Genomic DNA, 22,184 nt, shown 5'->3' with positions numbered 1-22,184 from the left:
AGTCAAATGAAAAGATTTAGATAAATAGGAAACACGTCAAAGGGATTCTCAAAATTGACTTTTAAGGTATACCTCCTAAGTAGTAAATATTCAAAGCTCTATTGTATTACTGGAATTATGACATGTATAACAGTTTTGAGAAGAAAAAAAAATCCTTGCACGTGAGCGAAGCTCGCAACCATCAGGTGAGTTGCACTATGTATTCCTACAAATGATGAAGAAAAGATTTAGGATTAATATATTCCTAAAATGTATATTTATTCATACTTTAATACTGGAAAAAAATAATTAAGAAAACTATTTTTTATGGAATGTGTCATTAATCTAGTTTACTTACTAAGTCAATTAAGTCACTTTTATTATTTAACTACAAAACAGACTCAAATTTCTTATTGTTCCATTGTTATGAAACTTAATGGTTACTTACTTAATGCATAACAAGAGGACAAAATTTCACAATAATCAAACAATGATGAAATTTGATTCCTTGTTTTAAAATGTTATCCTTTTTATAAAATCAGCCACTTTATAAACTAACCAACCAAACCACCATTCCAGCTTTGCCACTATAATGTTCAAACCTGCATAGGACGTCTCGAGTTCTTGGCCACCATCTATGAGAAACTCCAGCAACTGTAACAAAAATGAGAACATAACTTGATTAAGACAAAGATTGTAGTTATAAAATAGATTAAATTACTACCTTGGAAATCTCCACTGCTTGTTTCAAACTCTTGACAGTGGCGGACCCAAACAAAAATTTCAAGGGGGCGGAAATTTTAAGAGTTAGTTGTTTATTCTAAATACGAAAAAACATTTTGGTCCGATTTGAGTTGGGTCGAATCGGGTCGGGTCACATAACAAAAGGATAAAACAACATTAAATTTCAAATTATAAACATATGTAAATCTTCATTGGAATAGAAATACAATATCTATATAATCGCTTTCTCCTGGTTTTCATTGTTTGAAAGCCCTTATATTCAGTTTCTCATCAAGCGATTGTTGAGTTTGGGGGTGGCGTAGGATTAGTAGGGCTCAATCAACAAAACGAAGTGCCATGATACCTGGTCAAGAACTTGAGAAGTCTATCGCCATCATCCAACAAACATGATGAATGAAGTTGGAACACTCCATTTTCATAGCTAAAATAGCCTTATGTACATACAGTTTTCTAATAAGCTGCAGGTAAAGTAAATTCACCCATAACTAAACTAATGAATTAAAGTAAAACAACCTCAAGTAGATCATGAGACAATCGAGTGAAGATGACAAAATTCACAAGCATTCCTTCCCAGAACTTCTTTATCCAATAAAAGGGTCGCTAAAGCACTTAATGCTTGTTCTGCAACTTGCAGAGCTAGAGCTTTTGTAAGTGTTAGTAATGCAGGCAACAACTCCCTGCCAATAACCACCAGTCCGCCATGTCATAATATTCGCTAATTGATAATAAAATTGCAGCAAGGCATCCACAACACTCAGCCAAAATGCTCTCAGATTCAGAATTAAGAAGTATTTATATTGGCAAGGAACACTCAAAATATAGCAGAAAACAAATAAGATTACTTGATAGCAGTTGTCCTAGCTTTTAACGCAGTGCTATAGAAACCTTGAACCTCCTCTGGATGAGAAAAGCTAGCTAAGCAATCAATTAATGGCACCCTCGGGTGTACAACTTCATCGGAAAGATCTGTTACATAAGAAAATTTATTTTCATGAATTGTGTGTTTTAAAAATTATAAAAAGACCCCAAAGGTATATCTGACTTTAATTTTCTTTCCCTCTACCTCTTTCTGAGCCTTTAGTTTGTGAATCTCACTACTCTAATCAACAGAACTGTGCTTATAGATACGACACAACGGGACAAATGTACCAAGAGTATCTAAATTCTAACATATAATCTTATATAAAAATTGTTGCTAGTGATAGCAAAATCAATATTTGTATACAATAATTATACATATGAAGTAAAAATTTACCCATGGGAAACCCTCGATTGATAAGCAGCTATTTGGAACGGGAGCTCACAATCTTGTGCCCTAATCTGTAAACCACCATTGTCTACCCCTTATAGAAGAGGGTTGTGGTAAAACTAAAACTCAACTCGAGAAGAAACAAATTATATACAACCCATATATGATTAAGAAAAAGGGCTCACACCTAAGAACTAATTTCTTCATTAGAACTAATAGGAAAAGGAAGATGTACCACGACGATGGAACCACCAGGTAATAATTGTATGGCTCATAATTCAAACAATTATCACATTCACTTATACCAAGTCCTTTGATTATTGAGGCACATATTTACAAAATTCAAGTATTACGGCTAGAATGAGGCACATATTGCAGGAATCCATAGCCATCGTCGTGTCAACCAACGCTGAACCCTATTCATACATGTGTCGCTAGAACCTAAAACCGTCGACCTTCTGGTGCCTAATCGAACCACCACCGTCAAATAGATTCCTCTCCTCGCCGATTCTCGTGCCTAACAAGACAAACACGTAAATTTCAACAATCAGCCAAAACAGAAACAAAACTAAGTGTTATACGATCAAAATCTAAACAAATCAGCAGCAAACCAGTAATAGACCGAAGAGAAAACTGAAACAGAAAAATCGTACCTGCAGTTTGACAGTGGATAAACGGTAAATTCGACTAAATTTAGAAACGGTTAGAGAGAGAGAGAATGAGGAGAGAACAGGAGGAGAGGTTGAGGGGGTGCGTGTACATTTGAGTTGGGTTTGGGTCATGTTTACACGAAAACCATTGAGGCACCGACAAAAACCTCACCCTTCAATCCCGTCACTCCAATCTCCTCATTGAATTTCTCAATTAAAACTGGACCACAAACACTTACCGGAGTATGATCGGAATCACGATCCTACGCCTTCATGTCGTCGCCCTCCAACCTCCCTTCTCTCTCTATTGTCTACATCTTTCTCACTTTTTATAACTCTCACTCTCTCTTCAGTTAATGGGGTAGTCAGAAGGTGAATCGAGGGTTCTTAAAGCCATTAAATTTAAAGACATTGAATAGGTTTTGTGATGCTGAAGAGACAAAAGGGTAAAGGTGGAACTAACATTAAAATTGTATAGATAAATTTACCATCTTACCCTTAGACTGTCTTAAAATATTGGTTTATTTCCAATTCTACCCCTCTCAAATGTGTTGCAATCTCTTGTACATGCTGCTTTAAAAGTTGTATACGATGTAAAATTACAAATTTGTACATCACTTCTCCTTTTTATAGTATTATAGATGTTAGAAATACAAATATAGTTTAACTTAAATATTCATAAGTTATATATTATTTTTACTATTATTATTATTATTATTATTATTTTCTATTGACGTAACACACTTCTCAAATTTCAAAACAATTAGGATATCAAAATAATGCACATCTCCATAAACCATTTAATTAGACATATATTTACTTCATCAAACAAATTAATTTAGATTAAAGACAATTAAACATGATTTATTAAATATATTATATTTGTGAATTTCTGAATATTACATCAATTCTATTGTGGGCTAGTGATCTCCGACCCATTATACGAGTGGCGGCTGATCACCTGTACTCAGCCCATTAGCACCACACAGCCCAACGACATGTGCGGCGCCCATTATTGCCTCCCGACCCAAGAGTGATGGTGCGGTCGGGCCTGGTGTGTTTCGGTTCAATGTGTGGCCCAACTACCTAACAAGTCCAAGTAAGAATATGATTTAAGTGGGCCGATTTTATTGGATCTCATAACCAATCTATATCAATCAGTTACATAACTAATCCCCAACCCTTAATCATGCTTTAACAGTTTCATGATCCTTATTCATGTTTGACCAATTTAGTTATTACCATGATTACCACAATCATTCATCATCACACAATCCTAACTCATCGACACTATGACTAGTTACGAACAACAATACACCTTGATCAAGCAACCAAATCTTTGTAAAGATTGTCCACATCGTACATCACATAAGCACACAAATTCTAACAAAACCTTACACCCGTAACATTCTTAGTTACCAATTAGCAACACGGATTTGTGTTTTCATTAGTTACCGATTACCAAGTTACTATTAGCCATTCATTCGGCTCAAATCATCACAGTGACACAGTCAACGACTAAACAGCTCTTAATACTCACCATATTCATGTGATTATTATCGTAGCAATCATCCAACTAACTCATGACTAACATCCATATCCGAGTTCCATATAACAGTTTATAGGCTTCAATACCATTGCAAATCACAACTCTAGCATGCATCAGGTCCTAGGTTATCGATTAACACATTGAATACTCGTTTTTAGTTTCATGTCATCGGTTTACCCTATTAACCACTATCAAAACCCTGATTATTATATAATACAGGTACAACACGTGGCTCCTAACATCAACTCAGGTTTATCAAAACATGCACACTAATCTCATCATCATTAAATCACACATGATACCAACAACTACAACACAGCCACATATAGCAAATAAAACCATGACTAACCGAAAGAGGGTGAAGAGCGTGTGAAGATGCTAGAGAGGCTGCGATCCAAACAGAGCTTCAAGGGAGATCAAAGCTGCCGTCGAGACTTGAGGGGACTAGGGTTGGTTGTGTGTGTCTTGCGAAATATGAAAACCACGCAACATCATATGTGTATGCGCCTAGTTTGGTGAGCCGGCCTAGCTTTCGGGCTCCGCTTCGGGCTCAAGGGGCTGGGCCGAGGATAGTCAAGTGGTGAAAGAAGGTATTCGGCCCGTGTAGCAAACGTGCAACTCGCCAAACACTTAACATTTAACGAACCAATTACAAACAACACACTAAATATATTAACTCACGTTAGACACATTTATTAAATTCACATAACGAACGCATTGTTGCAACGTAAATCGAACGTGAGAGTAACTGGTACGCAGTGAAAAAGCATTGGAAATCCGAGTTGTCACAACTTCATTAGAGAGAAGTTGTGGTTACCACCGCTATCTTAGGGGGGTGTTAAAGCGGCGTGATCACGACGATCTTCATGGGATGTTTTAACAATAATCTCTACCGCGTTTTAGAGAGAAGACAGTGAAGAATAATTCTTGGTGAAAGGCTAAAGAGCGAACGTAAGATGAATTTGTTAATATCCTTCCGTGTAGTATATATATCGGGTGTTATCTCTTCCTTTGTCTCTTTAAATACATCCAAATCATATATAACTTTCAAAAACCAAGCAAAAATTGTTGAAAACCAAAACAGATTAAAAAAAAAAAAAAAAAAAAACTAGTCGCCTCTACCCTCTAGATCTTTTACCGTATATAAATATCACATGATTTATATTGATTCTAAAATTGTAAATATCACATGATTCTAAATTGTAATCGATATGATTATCATATGAACCACATATGCAAACTTATATTGATTCTGAGTATATGCTCACTCACACCAATTTTGAAAGTACGAGTTAATATTACCCCACTTAATATACGATACGGTCATGTAAATTAAACTTTTTCATGCAGAAGCTAATGTTATCATATTAAAAATTAAATTAAATTTATATTTTTGCATGTGCCATATTAATAATTTAGGCAGATTCAAGGAATTTCTTATATAATGCCTTTTAGTGCCAATTGGCAGCATGGGTTAAAGGTATCAAGTCACAAATTAAAGTTAGTTTTATCAAACCATTTTCTAGGAAAGTGCTAATATGAAACTTCCCCATGTCATTATGCAATGTCACATGTTCATATGTTTGTTTTAGAGTAATCTTGTTTGCGTTCACTTAATCACTTCTAATTTAAAAATGTCTCCTTTCTTTATTGGAACATGAATGTGAATTAAAAAAATCCAATGATTTATATCAATTGTATGATGAACCTATGGTCTGCATAGGAGGTCCCTAAAAATGGTTAGTTATAGAAACCATGAGGGCAGATATGTTAAAAATTCTTATTTTAGGCTAATAAAGTAAAAGTGATATAACCACAGGGGCCAAAAACGTAATTTACTCTAAAAAGAAAATTAAACATTGTAGCGAATTTCGTCATATAAGTTTTTAACAATATTTAAAGTTGTTATCTACAGACACCAAATTTAATCCCTATAGATTTTTAATAATCCTTTAAGGTGTCACATATAAGACCAAAAAATCTATATTATTTGTTTATCAGGGTTAGGATATAATAGGAAGTTTATTTAGCTAAAAAGTAATCTTGGCCATCCATCTATTTAATCAAGGGCTAAGATTAAATGAGGAAAATTGAAGGGAAGAAAAGAGGCGTGTGACTTTGTTTAGGGGCATTCTAGTCAATCTTAGTCAATAATTTCTCTCTCCTTCAATTCCCCCCATTTTTTAAACGTTAATAACTCTTTCATACGACATTGTTTTTTTATAAAAATTGCAAAAAACGAGCGTTTTTTATCTTTAAAACAAGTATACTATTGCTATATTTTCGAAAAAAAAATTTCTTAAACCCAGTTGCGTAAAACGCAATGGAAAAAAACCTAAAAAATGAAATTTTTCTAAAACGCAATGCACCAAAAACACAAAGAAATATCTTATTTGTAAAACGCAATAGCAAGAAAACACAAAGAAATGTCTTATTTGTAAAACGCAATAGCTTAAAAACACTTCGGAAAGTGTACCTTCTAAAACGCAATGGACTGAAAACACATAAAAAAATGTGTTTTACCTAAAACGCAATGCACAAAAAACACAAAGAAATGTCTTATTTCTAAAACGCAATGAACAGAAAACACTTAAAAATGTCTTTTTTCTAAAACGCAATGGACTGAAAAAGCTTAAAAATGTGTTTTACCAAAACACAATAACTAAAAACACTTCAAAAATGTGTTTATCTAAAACGCAATAGCCAAAAAACACATAAAAATGTCTTATTTCTAAAACGCAATGGCCTAAAAACACAAAAGAAAGTGTATTTTCTAAAACGCAATGGACTGAAAACAAATAAAAATGTGTTTACCTAAAACGCAATGACCTAAAAACACTTCAAAAATGTGTTTTTTTCTAAAACGCAATGGGCAGAAAACACGTAAAACTCTCTTATTTCTAAAACGCAATGGACACAAGCTGACATGTCTGTGAATTTGTCTGAACCAGAGAGTAGCAAATCAAAAACTGTCTACGAATTACTGTCTTCGAAATGAGGCAATATCTGGAAAATTAAATTTTCTGATGCATTTTTATTAAAGCAATTTAATTAAAAAAAATTCCGAGCTGACCTGGCAGCTCGACCCCGCCAGGGGCTGCCACCCCTTGGATCCTGCTACCAGGGGTGCTGCCCCCGGACCCCCGCCAAGATCGTAAAACGCAATGACTCAATTCCAAAACCCAGATCGTAAAAATGCAATTCAAAAAAATCTTACATAGATCGAAGTCGATTTCTTCAGATTTCTTCACCGATTGACGAAATTTGAATGTTAGAAACACTTATCAGCGATCGAATCGAACGAATCGAGTGAAATCACAGGGAAAAAACGAGATTTTATATGAAATTCAACTCGGTTTCTTCAAAAAAGCTGAAGAACACGTTGATCGGGTGTTTGAATCATTGATTGGTGATGAAAATCGCACTATAATGTAGTGATTATTAAGATAGAAAGTGAAGAAATGGTTGAAGATGGTGGGTTTTGAAAATGGTGGGTTTTGAAGTTACTGGGGAGAAGAAGGAAGAAGAAAGGATGTGATTGACTAAAATACCCTTCCTCTTTATTTTAAATTTTGCCACATGTCATAATCCTATTGCTTCCTATCCTTCCTAGCCAAAATAAACTTTCTATTTGATCCTTACCCTTGTTTATCAAACGAAACTTTCGTTATTCGAATCCAAAATATAAAACTATAAAATCCACAATCATCAAACTACAGATTTAAAACAAATAAAGTTCGATTCTAATATAAATAACCGTAACAAGTCAGTATATTCTTTTAGTTATATTATTTTCAATGTATTCAACTAAATAAAACGAAACTAAGGGGCTGTTTGGCAACATCTGAATGGTTAAGTGCTGAACCAGTAAGAGGTCTGAACCATTAAGTGTTGAACCAGTAAGAGGTCTGAACCATTAAGAGACTGTATAATGCTTAACCGTTCAGAGGCAAATGTCAGACCAATTCAGATTAGAGGGCTTAACCATTCAAACTCTGTAAAATGCTTAACCATTCAGAGACAAATGTCTGAACCATTCAGATATCTGCTCGTGAAACAAACAGTCTGAATCATTAAGTGTTGAACCAGTAAGAGGTCTGAACCTGTAAGAGGTAAACAAAGAGCCCCTAAGATAAATTCATCATCTTCTTCAAGATGTTCTTCATCAAGTTGACATAAGGAGTGAGCAATAGTAACTAGGTTCATTTTTTATTAAATCTACTATATTTAATAAATAAAAAAAATATGGGACACGTGTCCCTTCATTAGGGCACTACTAATTGTGTTTTTGGCGGGAAAAGTGATGGGTTAAGTTTTCGGAGCATATGGGTTATCCATGTGTATTTGGATTATTTAATCGGATCCATATATATCTTTTCTTATCACCAGTTACACTAATACACTTTCATTTTCCGCCGACTAATACGCTTCCTCCTCTATGATTCCCCTTCCATTCATTCATTCGTTCTTTTCAAGATCCGCCTTCGCCAGGCAGTTTAATCTTATCATTAACGGTGATTGAAGATCCGATAGATTAGCTTCGATTCGTGAATTGTTGATATTAGGGTTTATTAAGTTTTTTCCGATTTTAAGTTTTTCCTATTTTAAGCTTTAATACATGTTTCCGATTGTATCTAGGTAAATAAGAACCGAATTCTTTAATACATGTTTCCGATTGTTTTCCGGTTCGTGAACAATTAAGGTTTTGAACGGATATAGTGTGTGGTAGGTTTTTGAATAAGAACCCAATACTTTAAAAAAAGGATGACGTATTAAACTTTTGATTATAAAATATGGTTTTCTTTTATTGGACGGCGATTAATTTTTGAACGGATAATATCTGGTTAAAATTGTGATTGATTCAGACGAATTTTTGATTGATTTCGAACTGATTCGGTTGATTTAGTTGTCATTACAGTTTGTTTCGGATCATCTCTAAGTTAAAATATTGATTGATTACAGTTTATGGCTGAGGCCATGCTTGCTGCTGTTGATGTACCTGTTGTATCGGTATCGAAGGTCATGAATGGTTTTCACGAGTGTGCTAATTGCTTTAGTCCTGCCACTACGCGTTGCTCGCGCTGCAAAACTGTACGATATTGGTATGTTATGTTTACTTTGTTTGTTTGATTTTTACTTTTTCTTTGATTTGAGTTTTGAATAATGCATACTGAGAGGGTGTTTGGCAAATGAATAAGTCCTTTTATAATAAATTATAATTATAACTTGTATAGGAAATAGGAAATAAGCAATTCTGAGAAGTTAGGATTTATAACTTCTCAAGAAGAAAAAGGACTTTTGGGGTATATTTTACCATTATACCCCTGTTGCCTCCAATAATATTTAACCCAATCATCGACAATATTTATCATCTAAATTTCAGAATTATTATATAACTCATCTGGTTGAATAACTTTTAATACTAGCACATGCCTAAAAGAGGTTGAAAGCCATCCATGATTTTGCAAATGCTGTTGTTAAACCATTTCACATAATTATTATATAACTCTTTAGATGAATAACGTTTAGTCTGTATGTTTTCCTAAATATTGAACAAAGACCATACGCGTAGGTAGCTTATGCTGTAAGTGGTATTTTATCAGCTAAGTTTTTTTTTTTTTTACAAAATTAACGATCAAAGATTTTACATGTGTGGTTATCACTTGAACAAAGATTTTAACAAAAAGTCCTTTTCAACTTAAATAAGCTAACCCAAACACACCCTGAACTGGTAATGATCAGTTTTTGAGTGTTTGGATAAAAGTCGTTATGAGTTTTTAGGGTAATAATATTTAAGATTTGGAGAATCTTGTAAGAAGTTAAATTTTTTTAACTTGATTATCGAGATCATGGATGTTAATAGGGCTCATAGCGAGCGCTATAGTGGATAGCGTAGCGAGGCGCTCATTCAGTTAACATTTCTTATTTTTAAATATTAAGATGCCTTTTCAGGTACTAAGATGCCTTTTCAGGCCAAATTCCGGCCAAAAATCGTTTCGAGCAGGTCTTAAACAGCCTACACTAGCCCTAAAGCGTCGAATCAACCTGAAACAGCCTAAACAAGCCTAAAAAATGTCTAAAAACCCCTAAAAATGGCATTTTTATACCAGGTGCCTCAGTGCTTGGCTTAAAAAAGCCCTCGCTTTTTAAGCGCCTTGCGCCTATGCTCCACGTGAGGCCTATGCGCCTTTGACAGCATAGATTAGAACACAAATGGATGTTCTAGCATGTTTGTACACTACTTTATATACATATAAGAAATACCCATTCCATATTAACCTCGAACTACCAATTGTGAACGGTAAATAGCAATGGAGACAGACATCATGCGTTTAATTACCAATTTAGAACTCGAACACCTTTTTTGGATTTGAGTGGTAGTGAAACTGAAATTCTTTCTCATAGTATCAGCTGGAACAACTTTTTTTCTTATTATTCAGCCGTTCGTTCTAAAGGTGAAATTGTAATAAACGTCGCTTCAAGTGGTATTGCTTCCTTACTTCTTTCTCGCGGTAGGACCGCACACTCAAGGTTTCATATACCCATTAATCTAACAGAGGATTCAATGTGTCATATTAAGCCAAAAAGTGATATTGCGAACTTAATTAAGGAGGCAAAGTTGATTATTTGGGACGAGGCACCAATGGTCCACAAACATGCCTTTGAGGCTTTAGATAGGTCAATGACAGATGTTTTTTCAGGTGGTACAAGTATACGTTCGGAAGTTCCATTCGGAGGTAAAGTTATCGTTTTTGGTGGTGACTTTAGACAGATTCTTCCAGTTATTCCTAATGGAAGTAGACAGGAAATTGTGAATGCATCCTTGAGCTCATCATATATATGGTCAAAGTGCAAATTGTTAAAGTTGACTAAAAACATGCGACTGACTGTCGGAGCTCAAACTTCGAATATGGAATCAATTGAAAAATTCGCCAAATGGCTACTTGATATTGGTGAAGGAAAAGTTGGTGGTGATAACGATGGTGACGCCCTTATAGAGATACCTGAAGATTTGTTAATCAATGATGTATCTGATCCGATTCAAAGTTTAATTGACTTTGTATATCCTTCGCCATGGTTGCAAAAGTCGCTAGGCGCTCCCTAGTCGGTCGACCGGGGAGTTGAGAGTACTCGGCATAGGCGGAGAGTACTCGGGGAGTACTCGGACATGTAAAATTATAAAGAAATTAGTTTTTGGAAATTAAATATACGTCTAATAACATAAATTTACTAATATTTATAGCAAAACACGTGAAAATGATACTCATTATTTAATATGATAGTCATATAAATTATGTTTTATTAGTTTTTTAAGTCAAACTCGGCCCGAATTGACCAACTAGATCTGATTTTAGCCGAGTTTGACCGCGTTTGATCGATTCCGAGTAATTAGGCGGAGTTAGAGAAAGTCGCCTCGGCAGCCTACCTTGTAGCGACTACTCGGGGAGTACTCGGCCTTGGAAACCTTGTTTTACAACCATGTCCTTCGCTAATGGAACAGTTTAAGAATCCCGGTTTTTTTTCAGAACGAGCAATCCTAGCACCTAAAAATGAAGTAGTTCACGACATTAACGACCGGTTGCTAGCGTTATTTCCCGGTGAAGAGAAGGAGTATTTGAGTTCTGACAGTATTTGCCAAACCGAGCAAATGCTTGATCCGTTTCAAGAAAGTTTATACTCTACGGAAAATCTCAATGCTCTTAAGATTTCAGGTTTACCTAATCACAGATTAGTACTAAAAGTTGGAGTTCCGGTAATGCTTCTCAGAAATATCGATCAACAAAACGGCTTATGTAATGGAACTAGACTTCAGATTACTTTTCTTGGTAAACGAGTAATCGAAGCTGAAGTAATATCCGGCGGAAATATTGGATCAAGGGTTTTTATTCCGAGGATTAACATGATACCTTCAGACAAAAAAATCCCTCTTCAATTTCAACGCAGACAATTCCCGTTATCCGTATGCTTTGCCATGACCATTAACAAAAGTCAAGGACAGTCATTATCTAGAGTTGGTCTATATCTAAAAGATCCTGTTTTCACGCACGGTCAACTGTATGTTGCGCTATCAAGAGTTAAGACGAGAGATGGTGTGAAGATTTTAATATTCGACGATGAAGGAAAACCAACAAATCAAACTGCCAACGTCGTTTACAAAGAGATTTTTGGCAACTTATGATATATAATTTTTTCTTTCTTTTCGTTGACTTTTAACTTTTGTCCTGTTATATTAATGTTACCTGTTGGTTTATTTTGTATTTGTTCAACAAGTTCTTATATTCTTGTGTTTTTTATTTATTTCAACATTTTTGTCTTAAAATTTAATGAAATAATATGTTACATTTTAATAAAAATACAAGTTTTTTAACTAATTAAATTAAACTACCCGCGAAGCAGTCGTGGGTGATAACCTAGTCTATTATATATAATAAACATGATAAATAAGGGCTGATGTGTCATGATATGAGGGCTTGGAAAATGATGTGGCATTACCTCAGGCATTCTAGAAATTGGTTTTGGCTCCAAAATTTCGGGTCTTTTTTTCTTCATATGGGTATACACGGGATCCGGATTTTGACCCGTGTATCTATTGTTTCTAAAATTTTCTTTTCATTCAAGAACACTACATAACTCTTCTCTCTATCTTCCCTCTCAAAACCCTAGCGCAGCCATGTCTGAAGTGGAGGATGCTTGAAGCGGATTTTACGACGGCGGATAAACACTAATCAAATGATTCTTCTTCACTCTGATTATACCTTAATCAAATGATTTCTTCATTCGCCTCTCCAAGCTCTGAAACCCTAGATTCACAACTTCATCAACTGCTCGATTTTGTTGGTTTAGAAAACTTCATCAACTACTGTGATAATGAATGAGAAAGGGCAGCCGATTATACTCTTTCATGGTATCACACCTCTCTAAGCCTTAGCCGATCCTGCTTCCCCCCCTCTCCCTGAGCCAGTCCCTCTCTCATCCATTGTCAATCCGATTCGATTAATTGATTCTGCTACTTCGTTTGTTCCATTTTCAGGCTGTTTGATCATCGAGAACTGTTTTATTTGCAATTTTTTACTACCGATACCCTAATTTGTTCATCGGAGGATGTAAGTGATGTTTTCTGGTTTTTAGTTTTATTATTAGGTGTGAAACTGAGTTGATTTGTTGTGTTTTGATTGATTGAGATCAGATGATTGAAGATAACATTTAATTTGATACGATACATGCATCTGTAAGTCTATCCGTAATGATATATGTTTTATTTGTTGTTTGTTTGAATCGGTTTATTGATTCTGCTACTTCGTTTGTTCTGTTTGCAGGTTGGTTCTGCCGATCAGGTTAGTTCTCTTCTTCTATAACAATTTGTGATAGATTTAAATTGGTTATAGGATCAAGTGGTGGTTAATGTTGTTCATGGAATTGAATTTTAAATCTTTTGTTTCAGAAAAGTGATCGTATCCTTCAAAATTGTTATAAGAAAAGATATTGTTGTTGGTCTCTACTGCTGATGATCATCTAATGTTGTTAGTTATGTTGGATTCCACACATCCTGACAATCGTTGTACCATGATGCTATGTAGCATGGAAATGAGTACGGGGACGATACGAGTACAGGGAACGGCAAAACTCAAAAATTCAAGATACGGGTACGGCAAAGGTACGACAAAAAATATAAAAAAATAAAATTATATTATAAAAATATTCATACATATTGAACTTGTCTACGTCTTTCAATCAAAGTTAAACACATATAAATAAAGTACATGAAATTTTTATTGATAAAACTCTAACATAGATCTGATTTTTTACCCATAATAGATATATGAACAATTGAAAACGGAAAAAAACTTGTGAACCAAAAATTAGAAAAAAAATACTGTTAAACACAATTGACTATCCATTATCCAACAATAAAACTCTCCACTTGTGTACCCAATTCTTGAAAGTACATGGAAATATACTTTAATCCAAATAGAAACTAATACAAAGCGTACAATATTAATTCGAACCATTTGATATTATCTTGGCTGTTTTAACTTTCTATGTGTTTGTTTTGCATATGCAGATTCAATTTTAGTCTGAAAGAAGGTGATGAAGAGGAGCATGAAGGGCTGGGAAGATGAACGTATTTGAAGATACCCCCAATTTTCTTTTTGATTTCACTACTGCTGGAATCGAAAATTACCACCGTCAGAATATTTGTTTTCATGATTTAATCCTTTTTACAGAATATCTCAATCTCCGCGTCCAGCTGATCGTTCTATGTCACCAACTCGGTCCCTTTTTTTATCATTACTAAAGCTTTTTAAGGGTCTGAGTCCTTTACATGCTTCTTTTAGGAATTATTTGTGTTGTTTCTTTATTGATTTTTTGTATCTACATTACTTATTTTGCAGAGGTACACGCTCCGGATCGGTTAGCAAATCCCTTTCTAATTCCAGAAGTCATTCAAGGTGTGCAACCATTCCGATCATAAAGCATAATCATTTATATATACTCGTATTAACCGTCTTTTCAACTATCTTCTCAATTTGGTTTTTTTTTTATAAATTCAATTATCCTCTTCTCAGAAGTTTTCATAGTGATTTGTTATTTTGCTTATTGGTTTGGTGTTTTTCTCACAACTAGGTATTGGATGTCAGAGGCGAGCTATGGAATTGAAATGGCTAAAGTACAGGTAAGAATGAATCACTTTAGTCACTTATTATCGACATCTATGTTAATTTCTCGATTAAAAGTTTTGATTTTGGTTCGGAATCAAAAGGTTTGTAGAGCTGTAAATCTAGCTTGGGTTATGCAGAATTTGATGTGCCTTGTGATCACTTCGAGTCTTTGGTTTAGGTAGTGAGCAATGGTATATGGTAGAAGGCGGATTTCAAAACATGAAGGCCAATAGTGGTACATCGGAAACCTCTGTCGTTTCAGATGATATTTGATCTTCTACTAGATGAGGTAAACTTATGTAACTGTTAACTTTTGTAGTTTTTTTCTTTTTATTCACTTGCAATAGATGGGATGCTAATGTAAGATCTAGAGGTGGAAAAATGTTTCTTTCATGTGATGGGTCAAAACTGGTAATTAAGATAAGATTACTCAAAAAATTAGTTTGTATATTTGTATTTTCATATGAATTGGGGATTTGTTGATAACAACTTTTATAATTGTTATAATTGTTATGACCTTTTAGTTTGAATTTGTGTTGGATACTTTATAGTCTGTGTATTTTAGTTTCAAGTGTAGAATTTAGTAGCAAACTTTGTTGTTCATTTTAAGTATTTTGTAAACTAGATGGATTTGGAATGAAATTCATTTTTAACCCAATCATATCTATTATTATTATTTTCCATTAAACAACACATTAGATTATGAAGCTAAAAATCATTGTTGGCTTGTATTGCCATGTATTTAGGTTGCAATGTCTTTTACTTTTGATACTGTCCTTATTTTTACAAACTTCTCTAATAGTTCTCTTTAAGGAAATTTTCATTAGCTGCTCTTATGATGGCCACGAGTAAGTTAGCTTTCCATCGTATAAATATCATTTGTAGAATTGGTAAGAGTGAGTAAATTGCTAAAATAGTCCCTAACGTTTGTTCACATTTGCTAGATCCATCCAAAAAAAGATTTTTTCTCATATGAACCACTAAGGTTTCAAAAAAGTTGCTAAATTCATCCAAACTTTAAGGACGATTTTAGCAATTTAATAAAACAAACTTTTTTTGGATGGATTTAGCAAATGTGAACAAACGTAAAGGACGATTTTAGCAATTTACTCTATTTTTTTTTATTTTCATCTTTTTATTATATCTCTTAATTAACATAAAATCTATTTATTTTCATCTTTTTATTAAATTTCTTATTTAACATAAAATCTACTAGTTTTTTTTTTCTTTGAACGACGAATTTCTACAACAGACGATAGATTCGCACCTGCTTTTGCAGGCCCTCCACCCCACTCTGGCCAAGACTATGTTGTCTTAACCGGGCTCACGCTTCGCATCAGAGTTTGGTTTGGCGCTCCCCGACAAAATTTCCAGCCTACTGCCATATGCGAGTAGTTGCACCCTCCACAAGAGCCGAAAACTCTCTGGAGTAAATGCACTGTAATAGAAAACTCGGGTGTGGAGGGTGCAACTACTACAGAAAGTTTTGTTTTATTAAATTGCTAAAATCGTCCCTGAAGTTTGGATGGATTTAGCAACTTTTTTGAAACCTCGGTGGTTCATATGAGAAAATTGCTAAAATCGTCCCTGACGTTTGTTCACATTTGCTAAATCCATCCAAAAAAAGTTTGTTTTATTAAATTGCTAAAATCGTCCCTGACGTTTGTTCACATTTGCTAAATCCATCCAAAAAAAGTTTGTTTTATTAAATTGCTAAAATCGTCCCTGAAGTTTGGATGGATTTAGCAACTTTTTTGAAACCTCAGTGGTTCATATGAGAAAAAATCTTTTTTTGGATGGATCTAGCAAATGTGAACAAACGTTAGGGACTATTTTAGCAATTTACTCAATTGGTAATAATTTCGTTAAAAATGTCTATGATACATTGCGAAATGAATCTTCTTATAATCAGAATATGTAAATTTTCTCAAACTCGACGGGGCAAATTCGAAGTAATTTCAAAATGAATTTTCTATGATAGATTGATAATTTCATAAATGCACCTGCTTAAAAGCCTCGACGGGGCGAACTCGAAGTAATTCATCTTGAGGTCTGAATGTTCTTTTTGTGATCGATAATACCAGATTTCATCGCCATAATTTGTGTGTTTGCTCTTGTGATTGAGACTACCAGTTTTAATTGCACCAACCCGTCTCCAGGTATGTATAATCATTAATAATGTTTTTCTTTGTATGTTGATTGCTTTTGTTTAATCATGCAATTTGTAGTGTGTTTAAGACAATTTTATCAGGTATTAATTGCTTTTTTAGTTGGTGAGTCTTTTTTCATTCATTAATTTTTTATAGAAACCATTGGTGGTTACAAATTTTGATAAAATGAGTGCTTACTTTCTCTCTTACTTAACATACGATCAATTGCTAATATTTTTCTTTTTGTTCCAATCTTGATTTGTCCAGGTTGGTGAGACGTTCAAACCGTCGTGGCTCTCGTGTTAATTCCTTTGATAATCTTGATAAGGTAAAACTAAACCTCATAATCTCATTAGTTATTCATGTATATACGAACAATTTGTTTACATTTGTTATTGTTGGGTTAGCAGATTAGGCAAGGGATGCATAGCAATTAATGATAAGGTAGTGCTTGATTTGTCTCATTTTAGGGTGTAAGGGGTGCTCACCTAAGAGGTGAGTTCCCTCTCTTACGCCCAACCAATCAATCAGTGCCACGTCAACTCCCCTCTTAAACTCCCCTAACACCCCATTTTGATGGCGGCACTCCCCTCTTAGGGGAGTTGGGTTTTTTTTTTTTTTTGTAAAATTATGCATGTTTACAAATTAAAAAAATATTAATAAAAATAAAAATTAAATAAAAGACATTTCATTAAATTAAAAAAAAAACATTCAAACTAGAAAAAAAAACATTCAAACTAGAAAAAAAATACATTCAAACTAGAAAAATATAAAAACAAACTACTCGTCGCCCGAATCAACTTCAAGGTGAGGCAGATCTAAACTTCCGAGATGCTCAACGAGATCGTGTTTTAGTCTCCAATGCGTGTCTTCGTCAATGAGCTCCGTATAAGTTGTATCATCGAAGACGGGTTCGACTGGAGGATCTTGAATATGTACCGGTGCTATCGCCCTTCCGTCGTCTTTTATAATCATGTTGTGTAAAATAAGGCACGTATACACGATGGACCTTATCTTTCTCACCGTTTTCGGACGCATTGGACGATTTAGTATTCCCCACTTCGACTTTAACACACCAAACGCCCGTTCCACATCTTTTCTTGCGGCCTCGTGTTGCCTCTTGAACTTTTTTTCATTCGGGTCGTGTGGATATGGAAAAGACTTCACAAACACGGACCAGGTAGGGTAGATCCCATCAGTAAGATAATACCCGCGTTTGAATAAGTGGTTGTTCACTTGAAATGGACAATTTGGTGCCGTTCCGTTTCGTTGAGCAAGAAATAATGGAGATTGTTGCAGCACGTTGATGTCGTTTTGTGAACCCGCCGGGCCACAAAAAGCATGCCAAATCCACAAATCTTGAGACGCCATCGCTTCTAACATAACCGTCGGGTATTGATGATCGCCTCTCATGTATTGTCCACGCAATTCTGTGGGGCACATTCTCCAGACGAAGTGTGTACAATCCAGACTACCCAACATACCAGGTAGGTGATGCCTCTCCTCATGAGCCTGATACAATAGCGCGACGTCGTGGCTCGTTGGTCTACATAGGAATTCACCGCCATACCTTTTACAGACCGTCTCGCAGAAATATTCAAGGCACTCACGAGAGGTCCTTTCAGACATATTTAAATACTCGCCCCCTCGTCTGGTGGGTTACCAGTTGCAAGTTGTTTAATTGCCGAAGTAACCTTTTGCAACGGTGTAAAACTTTTCTTCATTCTCCCGTCTAAGCCTTCTTTAAACCACTCGTCATACGCTTCCACGTCACTAACAATTTTTAGGAACAAAGACTTGGACATATGAAATCTGTGACGAAAAGTATCGTCATTAAATTTTGGATTTTCATCAAAATAATCGGTCATGAGTGTCTCATGCCCCCCCTCACGATCTCGACGGACAAAATTTTTTTTACTAGACGATGCCGTGTCTAGTAGCTCCGCTTGTTGGATGAGATTTTGGAAGAAAATTAAGCTAGTATCGCTTGACGATGCATCTCCATCGTCGGGAAAGTCGGGTAGGGTAGAAAGAAACAGAAGTTTGGAATCCATTTTGTATTTGAAAGATTTGAGTTTGAGAGTTTTGGTGTGAGTTTGAGAGTGGTGAGTGTGGTAAAAAAATTGATTTAGGTGGGTTAGATATATATTGTTTAAAAATGTTGAATTTTTTTTTTTATAAAAGTGACCGTTTGACAACGGTCTTATTCCGAAAAGCGTGCCAAAGCAAGCGGCAAGTCCACGCCGATCGACCCCCCCGATTCGGGTCCCCGCTTTGATGGCGGCGGTGTTCCCGATCGGGGACAAGGGTCACCGCAACCCTTCCCCGAGAACGCCCCGTACACCCTTATGTATAATGTGTCTACAAATTAATGTTGTTTAATTGTTTTTTCCATTTTAATGGTACATGCTATTAGATATTTAAAGAAAAAAGTATCAGAGATGGGACCCTAGTTAACTACTTGAGTCTCTTTTTTTATTGGATATGGAAAATGGGACCCTGGTTAACTACTTGAGTCTCTTTTTTTATTGGATTAGGTAAACAATGCATCGTTTCAAGACGTAGCTCATGCAACAACGTTAGCTTAATTTGCTCATGAGTAGGTAAAGTCTTGATTTATATCGGTATATCTTAAACAATGATCCGATCTATATTCAAGGTTTATATCTTTTGTTGTTTTTTTTTATAAAATTCATTTAAAAATAAAAAAAAAAACTTATAATGGTTGCCTTGAAATGACATGAAACCGAAAAACAAGTAGGTATTGTTTATTTATTGTCGATTGTTGGCTATGGCAGTCTAATAAACAGAGCCGACCCAAATGGTTGAGTTGCTTAACTGGTCAAAAAGCAACATCACACAATAGTAAAAGTCTATACCAATTAGTCACATATTTAAGGTAGACGAAGTTTCTTTTCTATTAAAGTGAGATTGCATTGGCAACCACAGTAGAATTTAGGAGTGTCATTGCTTAAATTGTTACTATAGATTATTATGCATCTTTTGACTATTAAAATCCAAGTTTTATATGTGTGTGTATATAGAGGAAGGTTAACGTACATCACGGCTTAACGTACTTCACGTACGACGGGTAATTACGCACGTTCATTTTAAAATCACGCACGTTGTTGTACGTGAAGTACGCTAAGCCGTAATGTACGATATACTTTTTCTATATATATATATATATATATATATATATATATATATATATATGTGTGTGTGTGTATAATGTTTAAAAAGGAAAATTTCATGTACTGAACACTTACAAATTTTATTATTTTAAGTGTCCATTTAGATCATAGAGTGAGGAACGACCTTATTGATGAAAGTAATGATTTGCTATTATCCTTGAGGTTTAATTAGATTAGTTTAAATGGGGTGGTTTGCTTGACTTTTCAATGGCCCCAGCTCAGAAGTAGCTGAATTGAAAAGGCTATCGGAAGATATCAGAAATTACTCCTTCGGCATGGGCTAGGATAAGTAAAAATGGTTGCTGGACGCTTCGGGTCAATTCTCGGTGCGGATAGGAGACACGTGAAGGGGCTTTATTTTTCTTACGGTGGTAATAATTTCGTATGGAATAAATGAGTGTCTCTTAAAGTAAAGTTATGTCCTGTTGAGTCTCTCTCTATCGGATCAACCATTGGTACCGCATAGTATCCACACCGGTGTTTATTTAATATTTTTAACACTTATAATTTTATTGGTTCTTTTTGTAGCGGGGTCTCGATTTACTAAGGGAAATGTTTTGACAATTCGAAGGATATGCATCTTCAAATGGACTTGACTATCTTTAAATTATATTTCCACTTTGTCACTAAGTTTATGTAACATGGCACTTTGGTCATATTAAAAGAAGTTTACAACACAATATGCGCTGAAGCCAAGTCAGTGTTACTCTTGATGCAATATTTAACTCGTAGGTATGGTTTGATTTTAATTTTAAATAGAAATCAATCAGTGTGTGTTGAAATTTTTGATTAATGTAATTTAAATTTTCCAACCCGGGTGTCTACTCGGATGATAACCTAGTATAGTATATATGTAATAATGAAACTTTCATTATTCGTAGGAAATTTAGCTAACTACAATATTGTATACAACATAGAATACACATAAAATACAAATTTATGTAAATAAATTTAGTCCCTGTGGTTTGGGTCATTTTGGCAGTTTAGTTCAAAGGTTTCATTTTTCACCTGTGGGTCCAAAAAGGTTTCACCGTTGCCATTTTAGTCCACTGGGTTAACTTCATCCATTTTTTCTATTAATGAGAAGGCCAATTCGGTCATTTTATATGTAATTCTGTTAACTAGAAGGGCAATTCGGCCATATAAAATGATCGAATTGGCATTCTCATTAATAGAAAAAATAGATGAAATTAACCCAGTGGACTAAAATTGCAATTGCAATGGTGAAACCTTTTTGAACCCACAGGTGAAAAATGAAACCTTTGGACTAAACTGGTAAAATGACACAAACCACAGAGACTAAAATGACATTAAATACAACATTGTGTTTCTTAATTAACAGTCCCTTACCCGATGTTTTGAACCATTTACAATGATGCAGTACAACCGAGTAACCATCTATATAGTTCAACCTTTTGGTTTCCTCTAGTTAACCACATAATTGAGTACCATCTTCTCCTATTGAAACAACACCTCTATTCTGGGTAGTGCGTTGGACATCACGACTGTGTACCACAAATCCAACACCATTGACTATACAAGTATCGTAAGAATATGCAAACGTTAGGTCTTGTCTTACTTTGTATGCGTCTTTTGGTTTTACATTCATCAACAAAGTACCCAACAAGCTTATACAAACATTTTTCTCCATGTACACAACATTAAGATTGTGTTTTAGTTTTAGAGAAGACCAATAATCCAGCTCAAAGAAGACACTCTTTTTTATTCAGATTCTCTCGAACACACAACGCTTACTTTTCCCACTAGCAGGATGTTTCCACGTAACACATTTAGAGAAACTTTTTAGTTGTTCTAATATTTGTTCATTACTCAATCATCTAGGATGATCACTTGTCTCTTTTTTGTCATCAAAAAATAGATTTTCCCTCAACTTATGCTTGCAAGGCAAGAATCGTCTTTGATCAACATAAGTTGTCTTACCGATTACACGACACGAAAGTGTGTCTATTTATAAATAGAACTTCAACAAAATTATATAAATAAAAGA

The 22,184-nt window shown here is 34.8% G+C and overlaps 1 protein-coding gene and 2 long non-coding RNA genes across 19 annotated transcripts; 2 read left to right on the top strand and 1 right to left on the bottom strand.

The window, feature by feature from the left end:
• Window positions 1-461: 461 nt before the first annotated feature.
• On the bottom strand, window positions 462-3,226 carry LOC110906858. Its single transcript, XR_002573893.2, has 3 exons — window positions 2,862-3,226; window positions 1,979-2,489; window positions 462-1,689 (listed from the first exon to the last, which is right to left on the bottom strand). It is a non-coding gene; the product is annotated as an uncharacterized LOC110906858 (long non-coding RNA).
• A 5,833-nt stretch (window positions 3,227-9,059) lies between these two features.
• LOC110924445 (ATP-dependent DNA helicase PIF1-like) lies at window positions 9,060-12,492 on the top strand. The gene is made up of 2 exons (XM_035984892.1): window positions 9,060-9,273; window positions 11,884-12,492. The coding sequence occupies exons 1-2, from the start codon at window positions 9,198-9,200 to the stop codon at window positions 12,348-12,350; spliced, it is 543 nt and encodes a 180-aa protein (XP_035840785.1). The 5' UTR covers window positions 9,060-9,197; the 3' UTR covers window positions 12,351-12,492.
• A 282-nt stretch (window positions 12,493-12,774) lies between these two features.
• LOC110924451 lies at window positions 12,775-20,960 on the top strand. Of its 17 annotated transcripts, none has more exons than XR_004882966.1 (14): window positions 12,779-13,076; window positions 13,203-13,275; window positions 13,359-13,400; window positions 13,489-13,506; window positions 13,750-13,826; window positions 14,235-14,480; window positions 14,566-14,622; window positions 14,798-14,846; window positions 15,011-15,121; window positions 15,635-15,680; window positions 16,917-16,991; window positions 17,250-17,310; window positions 19,520-19,585; window positions 20,394-20,960. It is a non-coding gene; the product is annotated as an uncharacterized LOC110924451 (long non-coding RNA). The 17 variants fall into 17 exon arrangements; XR_004882964.1 differs by lacking the exon at window positions 15,635-15,680 and having other exon boundaries at window positions 12,780-13,076; window positions 14,235-14,294; window positions 14,398-14,480; XR_004882971.1 differs by lacking the exon at window positions 15,635-15,680 and having other exon boundaries at window positions 12,780-13,076; window positions 20,399-20,547; window positions 20,705-20,960.
• Window positions 20,961-22,184: the final 1,224 nt, after the last annotated feature.

This window comes from Helianthus annuus, chromosome 2, assembly GCF_002127325.2.
Source record: "Helianthus annuus cultivar XRQ/B chromosome 2, HanXRQr2.0-SUNRISE, whole genome shotgun sequence".
Taxonomy (NCBI): Eukaryota; Viridiplantae; Streptophyta; class Magnoliopsida; order Asterales; family Asteraceae; genus Helianthus; species Helianthus annuus.
The sequence above is the reverse complement of the archived record's forward strand: the minus strand, read 5'-3'. Positions and strand labels throughout refer to the sequence as shown.

Excerpts from the sequence above, each read along its gene's own strand:
- LOC110924445 (XM_035984892.1), top strand. The coding sequence starts at position 9,198 with ATGGTTTTCACGAGTGTGCTAATTGCTTTAGTCCTGCCACTACGCGTT. Across the intron at positions 9,274-11,883 it reads TGCAAAACTGTACGATATTG|GTTTACCTAATCACAGATTA; the intron begins GTATGTTATGTT and ends TTAAGATTTCAG.